The 12551-nt window shown below is 35.2% G+C and overlaps 1 protein-coding gene across 1 annotated transcript; it reads right to left on the bottom strand.

Moving 5' to 3' along the window:
* Positions 1-856: 856 nt before the first annotated feature.
* Positions 857-3669, bottom strand: LOC132144278 (polymeric immunoglobulin receptor-like). The gene is made up of 8 exons (XM_059555058.1): positions 3348-3669; positions 2924-3238; positions 2534-2845; positions 2131-2448; positions 1766-2053; positions 1370-1477; positions 1153-1196; positions 857-1066 (listed from the first exon to the last, which is right to left on the bottom strand). The coding sequence occupies exons 1-8, from the start codon at positions 3634-3636 to the stop codon at positions 857-859; spliced, it is 1884 nt and encodes a 627-aa protein (XP_059411041.1). The 5' UTR covers positions 3637-3669.
* Between the last annotated feature and the right edge of the window lie 8882 nt (positions 3670-12551).

Raw genomic sequence — 12551 nt, 5'->3', positions numbered from 1 at the left:
AGGAGAAACAAATCCTTTAAAACATGCAAATGATTATTGTTTATTTGCATATACTGTGAATATCTATATCAGTTCTGGGGGTGATACAAAATAAAATGCATACAATTATTATTCAGATTTCAGAAAGTACAAAGTATCTTTCATGAAGATAATTAGATAATCATGCATGTATACTGTATTATTAGATATTTCTCTGGTAACACTGATTTCATCAGTAAAACTGGACCCAGTCATCGTCTGTGTTGAGGTCATGGCAATTACTAACAATTCAAATATAATATAACAATTAATGTGAATAAAAATTTACTCTCTGATTCAACAACTTTAATTAGGAGCAATAAAGAAGAAAAAATAGCAAGACAAGTTTATTTTTGTTTATTTTTCAGTTAATGTTTGAAAAAATATTAGAAAAACGTATGTTTATTTTTTAATTAATAAAATATATGATTATACTGTAAAACATCAGAAAAAATAGCAAGAGCAAGAATGAATGAAAAAAGCAGCATCAATAAATGTATTTTCCATGTACAAATCTAAAGCAGGTCAAAGAGAAACTGTTTAAGAGCTGCTATAAAAGAGTCTTTATTAATGGTCTAAGGCTGCTGTGTCTCTAAACGTGGAGTGGAAACTTTACAGTGTCTTCTAAAAGGTTTTATTTCCTGTTTTCATCACACCCAGATAAACTGAGATGACCAACTATTTTAAACATGAGAAAGAAGCAACATGAGCAGCAGCGGAAACTCATTATTTACACACTGATGTGAACGACCCTCACACATCAAACAACACTACTAATGAATTATAATAACTTAATATTATGCATAAGAAGATCTGTGATCTGTTACAATTAGTTGAGTTAGCGGTGACTGACAGATGTGTAATCAGAGTGAATCTCATTCTTACTGAATCTGACTGTAGCTTCACTGAGAGACTCTTCATGCTTCTGGAAACTGACAGCAGTGTACAGGAGCCCATCAGAGGGGATTGTGGGTAATTCATCATTGCTGTTAATTTGGACTGATCCAGGATCTGAGAGAGAATCATGTCTGCTGTCTGCACATGATGACTTGACATGGATATGAGAGAAAATTTATTTTAAAACAAGAAAATATATCATAAGCACAATATACAAACACACAAAGTGTAACTCACCATCATATTTTTCTTCTTTCTCTTGTCTGATGTTGAGATTCTTCCTAATTACCCAAAACAAAATGAATTTTTCAGAGAAAGAGAAACTAGATCAACATTAATTGTCAGCAGCATCTGAGACAGAAACTTATTGAGTGAGATTTACTGAAGCTGCTCAGAGACAATCAAACTATTTAATTAAATGACTCAAGAGTTAAATAATGAACTCAAACATCACCTCGTCTCTTGTGTCTTAATTTGCAGACAGTCAGAGTGAATCCAGCGATCAGCAGCAGAATCACACACACATAAATAATGATGATAATAATGATGATCCTGGAGAAATCTGAGAATAAAACACACACAGAGTGATAGTTCAACATGCATTAGAAATACAACTACTTCGTTAAATTAAACTAAATTATGGAGGGAAATTAGCACATTTAGTCTCTCTTTTGCAGACATGCACACAACTCTCGTTCATCTCTCTGTGAGTCTCATGTGGGTTTCCTGAATAAAGACTGTTAGTCTGTTAGTTCTCTGAACCTTCAGCTCATCTCTGTGGTTTTGATCTAAAATTAAAACACTGTGTTCATCAAACATTGACAGTGTGAATAAAATAAAGTTATCTTACTCCTGTCCTTATCTTTGCTGACATTTAAATGCACTTTAGTGATGACGTGATCTCCACACCAGTATATCCCAGAATCCTCTTCTCTCAGATCAGTGATGTTCACAGTAAAGACTCCAGCAGATGCTTCATCACTGAAAGAGAATCGATCATCTCTGATCGTCTCCAATGAAACTCCATCCTTCACACACATGGAGGCTTCATGTGCTTTGCAGAAGCTTTTCTGATCTTCATCCTGATGTTTGCACTGGATTGACACATCGTCTCCTTCAAACTTAGTCAAGTTCAGCTCTGGAAATGATTACAAACACAAGAAGATCAATTCACAGCCGGAGTTTGACATCTTCAGATGAAGAAACCTTGCTCACCCTCGTTCATGATGACCATCAGATGAGTGTGAAGATAATTGAGCTCTGTTTCTAATGTCACTGCACACCAGTATTTCCCAGCATCCTCTGCTGTCAGTGCAGTGATGGTCCCAGTGAAGACACTTACTGTGACGTCATCTTTCAGAGTCAATCTGTCAGTCTTGGTCTCTTTCTCTTCTCTCACAGTCTCACTGAGAGGATTTCTGTCTCGAGTGGAGCACTTCCCCTTACAGAGAGACTTTAGCTTTGATTTATAGATTGAATCGTAAGGGCAGAAGATCTCAGCAGATTCTCCTTCACGTCTCACTACTGGAGGCACTAAAACAATCAAACACAGACATTTAACACAAATGATTGTGAACAGACAGTGTTTACTGCAGTGGAATCATCTGAAGGGACTCACTGATGAGGTTGAGCTGAATTTGAGTGTTCAGGGAGATGAAAGTCAGATCTGTGTCTCTGGTTTCTGCTCCACACCAGTAAACTCCAGCATCTCTCACACTCACATTACTGATGCTCACTGTAACAACTCTCTCTTCATTTCTCTCTGATGAACCACTCATTTCTGTCACTTTAGATGAGCTGATGTTCTGGCAGATGTGATTATCATCCTCTTTACAGAATTGAACTTTATGTTTCTCTGGGATCTGACAGGTGATGATGACTTCTCCACCGAGATACACAGATTCTGTCACTCTCTTTGGATATTTTGCATCTACAAAGCAAGAAAACCTTACATAGAAACTGAACAAATAATATACCTATACAATATAAAGTATTCTCTGATCCTCACCGTGTTTGACGCTCAGCTGTAGTTCAGTGAAGCTCTCAGTATAGTCAGATTCTTTCACTCCACACCTGTATGTTCCTGCATCTGCAGCTTTCAGCTCTCTAAAAAACACCATCAAGACTCCTGCTCTGGTGTCGTCATATAAAGAAACATCTCCATTCTCCATCCATTCATCCTGAACTCCTGGACTCTTCCTCTCTGAACATCCGTCTGATTCATTACAGATGTATTTTGGTTTGTTTTTGTATTGAGGATGTTCACACTTGATCATCAGACCACCTTGTGAGTAGCCGTTCACACTAGACACGCCCACTTTAGCTGTCAATCAAACATATCGTTAAATCGGTTTCAAACTCAGATTTTTAAATATTTTTTTGTATTTTATTTTTTTTTTTTTTAGATTTGATTGAGTTTTTCTTCTACTCACCAATAATATGTAGATGAACAGTATTAATAATGTAGTAACTGTACGAGTGTCTGTCGATCCAAACTCCACACAAATAAACTCCTCCATCATCTGGTCTCACAGCAGTGATTCTCACACTCAAGAGGTTTTTATGTTTGTCATCAGAAATACTGAATCTTTCTTTCTTCTTCCATCTGCTGTAAATCGTCTCAATGGAGTCTTTTCCTTCTTTGAATATGATTGTAGGATTATTAATATCATTCTGTGAATATTCACAGCTGAAAGTCTCAGTTGTTCCAGTGTCCACCATCACTCTATTTGACACGTTACAACATGAATCTGTGATGTTTTACAAAGATAAAAAAAATAAATATTATAAATTGTTAGTTTTCTTAAACAAAGATTTTGATTGTAATTTGTTTGACCTTTTATGTTCAGAATCATATATATACGCTGATTGTGAAGAACATCAATTGCGTATCTTCCAGCATCACGTTGATTTATATCTCTGATGTAGATCATGAGGTTTCCCTCATTGTTTCGAAACAGTGTGAATCGTCCTTCATTAATCCATTTATCATGTTTCGTATCATTTATTATTGTTCTCCACTCCGGTAATTTGGCCATGTATTTAGCCGAGTCGCTGTACCACAGTTCCCCCGAATCAACAAGAACACTTCCTCCAGAATATCCAGTGACACTGAAGCATCTCACTGCAGCTGTCAATCAGATTAATAATGTGATTAGAAAGCTTATGAACAGAAAACAGCATCATTACTGCAGTGATGAAAGAGAAAAACTCTGACCTGAGATCAGGTAGAAAGTGAAGAAGATGAGGAGGATCTTCATTGTGACTTGAGTTCAGTCTTCTTTCTGCTGAATGATCTCTGTGTGAATCTCTCTGTCTCTACATCTGTCTGCTTTAGTTACTTCCTCTTTATTCAGCTGTATATCTGAGCCATAGTCATCTGCTTCCTCCCTGTTATTTTGTTTCCCTGATTTACCATCCTTTCAATAAAGTTTTTATTTTTCACATTCAGAGAGTTGAACCAGCACAACAATGAAAAGGATAAAAACGACTCAATATATGATCTGTAAAACATGCACATCAATGTTTTATCCACATTAAATGACTTCAATTTCCTTAAGCATTACAATCTTTGCTGCCCCTTCTTACACAAAGCATCAGTGTGTGTAACGATTCGAGTTACACCTGAACCTCACCCTGGTTCACAGAGACGTTATCCTGAGAGATGTAGAAAACCACCCCATAGGCTTGATTTGTAGTTTTGTTGTAGTTGGCAAAATTGTTCAGGTTAACCGTAAATGTTATGCAGTAAGTTTATAGTTATGCATTTCATCTTTCTTGAGTTGATTAATCTAGGTGGGGATGAAAGTGTAATGTATGTACTATCGGGTATCAGCATTCTGTGATAAGCATCTCCTCTAGTGGTGACTTATATAGTGTTTTATTGAAGTTAATAGTTCAGAGTAAAACAATGTGAGTTAACACAACTCAATTGTCTGCTGTGTATCATTCATCTGCCAGCATGCACAACAAAAGTGAATCAAATTAATCTGTTCAGGTCTTTTACTCTTGTCTATGTTTTACGATGTCTAGTGATATTGTACATATCCATTGGAGTGGTTTGTGGAGCTGCAGTTATCATCACAGTGTTGCTGATTTGGTAAGATGTGTGCAGTATTTGATCACAGACTATGCAATCTTCTTCACAAATATTGGGTATGAACTAGTGCTGCTTTTGTCAATGAAAATTAAGACTAATGTCGTCAACAAACCTTTATCACGTTACAAAATCAAGACAAGATGCAACGTATATCCTGGTCATGTGACGATGACTATAATTAAACAAAAATAAATAAAATAAAAACTAGTTTAAATGTGGTTTACAAAATAAAAACTATGCTTAAATGTATCTTTATTGTCCTTGACCAAAACGAGACAAAACTAAATGTCATAACATTATTTTACTATTATTATTATTTTGCAGTGTTTCTGTTTCCTGTGTCTCACTTCAAGGGCTGCATCAGGTCACACTGCGTAGACCCAGGTGACATCACTTCCTCAAGCCCCACTCACGGCATTATTTAGAAGACGACAACAAAGTTAAGTCTGACACAGAGAAAGAGACCAATGTGTGTACTTCTAACATGTTTGGTTGTGTTGTGTTTATCAGTCGAGGGAATTCCATATATTATCTAATGTACATTCCTCAGTCTCATTAGCAGGTAATAACCATTTGCTCTTACCTCTGAGACTCGGATATGGATTCCTCCCCGAACACACATTCTCAGCTGAGTCGAGCCACTTGAGGCTCAGTAGGAATATTCAGTTCTAGAAGAATATGTTATTCATAAATGAACTGCTCTGAGACTCTTCTTTTAATAAAGTTTTAATGCATTACTATTTGTAATGGTTTGTAAAGTCTTCACGGAGTACGGCCACAAACTCAACACTCTTGGGCCTTTTATGGCTCTTGCATACAATTTGTATTTAACCCCATGCCGGCCCCCCCCACCACATTACTCCTTATTTGGTAATCACATATATTCATACACACATCGTACATGACTTTCATCACAGTCTAGACAGAGTGTCAAAAGTTCAGAGTGGAAACATTGCAAGGGTGGTCAACCACACCGATATAAAAATCATCTATAGCACTTTTCAAGCATAGCTGCAGGCCTGCCTTGTGTTAACCACACAGGCTTTCTTTAACTTGCAGCCCTTGGATGATGAGATCAATCAACATTTATTTTATTTGCTTCACAATTCCCTATAGAAATTGGCCCAGTCTGAACTGATAGGGAAACCACTTATTTGCATTATTAACGTGGGACCCTACAGTTGGTAAAATAAATGTTGTAAATTCAAAGCAGAGAGTTTTTTTGTGTGGAATGGATGTATTCTTGAGTCTATAAGGTAAAAATAATATAATAAGATAACCTTGTTTGAAATGGGTTTGGCTAAAATAAAATTTTGGTTTTGTCTATACTACAAGGTATGATATTGACTGGGTTAAATAAAATTGCATTACTAAGAAGAGACTAAAATAAAATTTTCATTGACTAAAACTAGACTAGATGATAATAGTCATGGATTTTTCTGAAGAGTATGAATGTGACTAAAACGAATAAAAACTAAAATGGCAGCTTCACACAAAGACTAGACTAAAACTAAAATTAAAAACGGGCCACTAAAAACAACACTAGTATGAAGGAAAATGTCTTGTCAAAATAAAGACACATGATCAGAAGTGTCAAGTGTTATTAAACAGTTAAGACAAACTAAGCAAATTTTCAGCAAAAAAATATGATCATACTCAGTGTCTTCAAGCAGCAGCAGGATGAAACGGAGAAATGACAAACAGGAGTCTCGGGTGAGAAAATGAGTTTGGTTGTCAATAGTGTACTGATCAGGTAAATGAACTGGTAAATCAGGAATTGAAAGCTTGAGTTCATTCATATATTGAGTTGTTAATAGACATAATTATTATTATTATTATTTATTTATTTTAATTATTTTATCTCTATGCATTTATTCCATGTCAAAGATTAATCATTCCAGAGGTCATGATGACAGATGTGAAGCTTGCTGTTTTGAGATGAACGAACCTGTTTATGAGAACATAAGGGTAAGTTTGGCGGATGAAATAAGTCATTACCAGGGAAATGTATAGTATTATTTCACTTCCTTCCTTTCTTTCTTTCTTTCTTTCTTTCTTTCTTTCTTTCTTTCTTTCTTTCTTTCTTTCTTTCTTTCAGCTTAACATGATGAGGCCATAGTGTTTTTGGAGTCCGGAAATGCCACATGAATTGATACAGTAGTGTGTAATCCAATGTGTTTCTCCTTTTCAATCTTTACAGTATAGTTTGTTAGATTAATTTAGATGCTTTTTAAACCTTACGCTTCATTGTTTTATGTTTTCAAGGCAGAAAATAAAGATCTGATACTGCAATAGTTTGCAGTCTTCTGCCGTTTGATACCTCAGTATAAAGCCTAAATAGCAACACAATGAGACACTGTTAGAACTTTACATACTTTTTGTGGTATTTTCACCGTTGCTGCTGACCATGTTCCAACACTTTTACTTTCTTTGGACAATGAATCCGTAGCAGCACAAATGATTTGTGAGTGATCAAGTCTTCTGAAATAACTGTGACTGCTTTGTGTGAAGAACATTTTGGTCAAATTTAGGTGATTAGAGTTATGGTTAAACTATGACGTTGTACTCTTCCATTTTCCTCAACTATGATTAAAGATGTTGTTTTTTTATTATTATTTTTATCAGTTCTATTATTAGCCTGCTGTCATGTAGTTTCCAGTCTTTTGTTTGGATTTACACACATTTTACCAGCAGCTGTCTTCAGGGTGAGGTGTTCAGATCAATGAATCATTTGAATTGGTTTAGAACTTTTATCATTTTTTGGGTCTTTCATCTCTGTATTTTTAGACACACAAAGTTTTGCATGCTTAAATGACACACTTCAACTTCCTTCAGAATATTCTGAGAACTGCTTTAGGTTGAGGCCCTGATGTGTAAGAAGCTGAAGGTGTGAGGCCAGTTTTTTTTTCTCAGTTCCTTTATAGCACTGTGGTATGTGTGCTTGCTTGAGACTCAAGTAGACTGAGAGTGTCAGATCACACGCAGTCTGAGTCCTTTCCTCTCCCAGGTGATTGTACTGATAAGGAATTGCATGGGTTACAAAATGTTACAAAATGTTAAAGAAATGTTACAAAATAAAATGATATCAACAGTTGTCTTAGTTGATTCTAAAATTCAGAAGCTCCTCTATTATGTCAATAGTCGTATTATAATCAATCAATAAAACAGCTATTATATAGACCTTCCTGAGATATTTGATATTGGTGCAAAGATGTGTGTTTTGTACAATATTTCCAATTGTTTTTTGTTGTTGTTTTTTTTAAGACTTAATTACAGGCACCTCAATTACTAAATTGTGTCATCTGATACACAGAGTAGGAACTCCTAAATTTCTGTGTTTATTTAAAAAAAAAAATAAAAATAAAAAAAATAAAGCTCTGCTTGCATTTTTACAACATTATAAGTGTGTTCCATCAAGTAGTCAAAAGTTACACACACACACACACACACACACACACACACACACACACACACACACACACACACACATATTTGTTTTTTTGAAAAGTGGGTTCATGCCATAGGCGTACTGGTTTCTATGGCCCTTAACCAACTTAACTTTGTGCATTTTTACTTTCTCAACAACAAAAAATACTCATTCCATACTCATTCTGTAAGATTTAAAAGCGTTTTGAAAAATGGGGACATGGGTTATGTCCTCATAAGTCACCCTCTCCTTGTAATACCTGTGTCATACCCATGTCATTATACAGTTGTGTCCTGATATGTCATAACATGAGCACACACGCACACACACACACACACACACACACACACACTTATGGTCTTCACATTTGCTTGAACACCTGGGCCAAATACAGGAAATATGTCATGCAAGAAAATATACATGTGAGTATTTGGATGTGAGGCCCTGTGGGTATCTTTAGAGCAACTAAACTGATATAGAGGACTTATTATAAATAAATGAATAAATAAATAGGAAGGAGCTGAAACTGAAAGCATGGGGAGTTTTAAAGCTGTTACTTTTATTTAACTACCACATTTCTATTAATTAGTCAAGAATAATCAAATGCAAAATCAAGTAATTATTTTCTTGGTTCATTGGGAACATATGCATATGTTTGAAAACATTATTTGGCCTGATGCAAGGATTTTCATTATAAGGAATGATGTAAGATTTAACTTCTGTTATATGTCTTCAGTCTAATGACGTCACTGTGATGATGGCCAATTGTTGCAACTACTGTATCTGCAGAAGGTGAAGTGTCATAACCACATATTAAAATATAATGTGCATCACATGAGAATCCACAACCACAGTGCTGCTTTCATCCTGATCATTTGTAGTGCTATCACTGGTCATGAGTGTTGGTGAAACAGGTAAGAGCTTCTTTCATTATCTTTCTTCAGATTCATTATCATCACACATCTTTTGTGTGTTTGTGTTAAAGAGGAGATAACTCACTCTAAGGTTTAACGTCAAAAGGCAAAGTGATTTTGTATTAAACGCCTACAGTAGTTCAGAACTTTCTTAAATGTAAATGTTTTTGCTGTTGTTTATTTGTTTTGTTTGTTTGGTTGTAAACTCTGACATCAAAGTAAAACTTCCATTATCACTGTGTATTGTATCTTCTGTTAGGTTTCATATGAACACAGGAGAACCGGAGTGACTTCCATTAAAACATTATTTAAGTATGTAATGAATCTAGATCTAAACTGAAAGCTTGAACTGTGTTTTTATGACAGTGAGAACTTTTAATATGGTTATTTCTTTAACAGTGAAAATATTTCTTATATAAAATGTGACTTTGTCACAGATATGGAGTTTGGTGATATGGAGTGTGTATGGAGTGTGAACAGATGTGTGAAAAAGTAACTAAAAGAAGAAGGTGTGCATATATATATAAGTCGTGGCCTAATGGTTAGAGAGTCGGACTCCCAATCGAAAGGTTGTGAGTTCGAGTCCCGGGCCGGCAGGAATTGTGGGTGGGGGGAGTGCATGTACAGTTCTCTCTCCACCTTCAATACCACGACTTAGGTGCCCTTGAGCAAGGCATCGAACCCCCAACTGCTCCCCGGGCGCCGCAGCATAAATGGCTGCCCACTGCTCCGGGTGTGTGCTCACAGTGTGTGTGTGTGTTCACTGCTCTGTGTGTGTGCATTTCGGATGGGTTAAATGCAGAGCACAAATTCTGAGTATGGGTCACCATACTTGGCTGAATGTCACTTCACTTCACTTCACTTGTATATATATATATATATATATGTGTGTGTGTGTGTGTGTGTGTTTGTATATATATATATATATATATATCTGGCACACAGCAAAATCCCCAGTGTTAATTTAACCAGTTAATTTAAAACATGATTTTATTTTTCAAGATTTTTCTTATCAAGAAGTTCTTATTGAGATTAACAGATGTGTTGATGGTTTATTGAAAATAATAGTTTAGTTTGATGTCACCATTATGGTGATCAGTAGTTAGGCAATATGACTCATTTCAGTGTTACTGTTCATTTAACTGCTGTAACTATATTTGTTACAGCAAAAACAGTGAGAGTGAGATGTTGGTTATTTGCTGATTTTAGATGTTTTCACGTAGTAATCTAATCAACAGGTTTTATCTAGAGTTGAATCTATGCTATTAATTTAATATTAGTGACTATAGCAGAAACAATGCATAAGAGCCTACAAATTTATATCATATTTTGTCTGCTCTCCTTAAATTACATTGTTAATGAACCAGAGAATGCTTAGATACACAGAGACCTCAAGAATTACTGTATACATCTCAACAATGGTGACATGCTTCTGGGTGCCATGGATGAGTTTTGTGTGATGTACCCAGAATACATTGTAACATGAAGCATGTCATCATTGTTGATATTCATACACTGAATCTTGATGTTTGTGTTTTTTTTTTCCAAATCCTTGAAATAATCTGCTTTAAATTCAGATGGGTATCAGGATGTTGAGCCATTAAGTTGCTTTAATAAATCATACGTAACTAACAACATACATTAAAACTATGATGTATTAATCACTAACAAGCAACCAGTGACATCTTTCTTTCTTTAGGGACCATGCACACTTTTTAACATAAAACTTCAGTTTCATGTATTCATGTATTCAGCCAAGGGCAAATTTCCATCCGTAGTCCCCCAACCTAACCACGTGTTCTCTTGCTCTTCTTACCATTATACAGATTACAGCAGCTAAAGAACAACACTGACAAGTCAAGTGTCAATTGACATTCACAACTAAAGCCAACACTTACCACCATTATGGTGACATCAAACCAAACTATTACTTTTAAACGAGGCAAGGCATCTGCTTAAATCTTAATTAGAATGTTAGGGGATAATGTTCTAATAATGTTATTAATAAACTTTTTTGGAATATTTTAGAGAATGATATCCTACCTTTTGAGAGAACATTGTGGTAACAAAAATAAAACTACCCGCTAAAAACATTGTTAGAACAATCCATGGGAATGTTCCTAGAAGATTTTTAGAGCAAAATAATTAAGTGATTAATTAAAAGATGATTGCACATTAGTGACGAACACCTGCTGTTATTGAGAATTACAGAGGATCAGATGTTTATGTTTAATTGGTTAAAATGATGCCACCGTCATGGAGATCAGTGTTTGCTTTAGCTGTGCTCTTGACCCTCTTTGTAGAAATATGAGATTTCGTGGTTTATATACGATGAGATTAGCCTCATGAGCTGACCTGATTTCACTCAAAAGGAATTATTTTTAATTTATATGTTTAGGTTTTGCATTAACAATTCTGTGAAACTACAATGAAGTGTTATTGTAAGAGAAATAGTGACATTGTGACCCACTCAGACATTGTGAACAAGTATACAAATCTCAACAATGATGACAATTAACAAAATAACTTTCTTTCCTTTCAATATTGCCACATCAAAGTGGCATTTGTCAATTTTTTTTGCAGTTCTATAACATCTGAATGCAAGTTAATAAACCAAAAAGAGAACACTTTATGATGCTCATTCATCATGAGTTATTAACAGAAATCACAAGTCATTCTGTTACTGCAAGTTTTTAATTCAGCAACACACGAATGTATACTGTGAAACAATATTCCAATTGTTTAAAACCAAACTACTTTGAATTATTAAAAGGTTCAAGAGACTAATTAAAACAAACCTTTACCACAATTATGGTGGCATCTTGTGTGGTCTCCAGAGACCCCGCAGACCTCGAGTGTCACAAATTTTGTCACGCTAACATAAAAACAGATATCATTCCAAATTTTTTTTTATTTATTTTTTTATTTTTTTTTTTTTTTTTGTAGATCTAGAAAGTGTTGAGAGCCGTAAAAGGTTTCATACCATTTGGACAAAGGGAACATTTTTTTTTAATTTGAGCAAAAGTCATCTGGGGTCAAAAAAGACCCCGAAAACCATCTGAGGATTAATCACTTAATTATTTCATTAACTTTAACTCTTTGATGACTTGGGATTTATTTGATGTTTGTGAGTTCATGGGTAGAATAAAGATATGGCAGGACTTTTACTTTCTGACCCCTGGAATTTCTACATCTG

Source organism: Carassius carassius, chromosome 7, assembly GCF_963082965.1.
Source record: "Carassius carassius chromosome 7, fCarCar2.1, whole genome shotgun sequence".
In the NCBI taxonomy this organism is placed as follows: domain Eukaryota; kingdom Metazoa; phylum Chordata; class Actinopteri; order Cypriniformes; family Cyprinidae; genus Carassius; species Carassius carassius.
The sequence above is the reverse complement of the archived record's forward strand: the minus strand, read 5'-3'. Positions and strand labels throughout refer to the sequence as shown.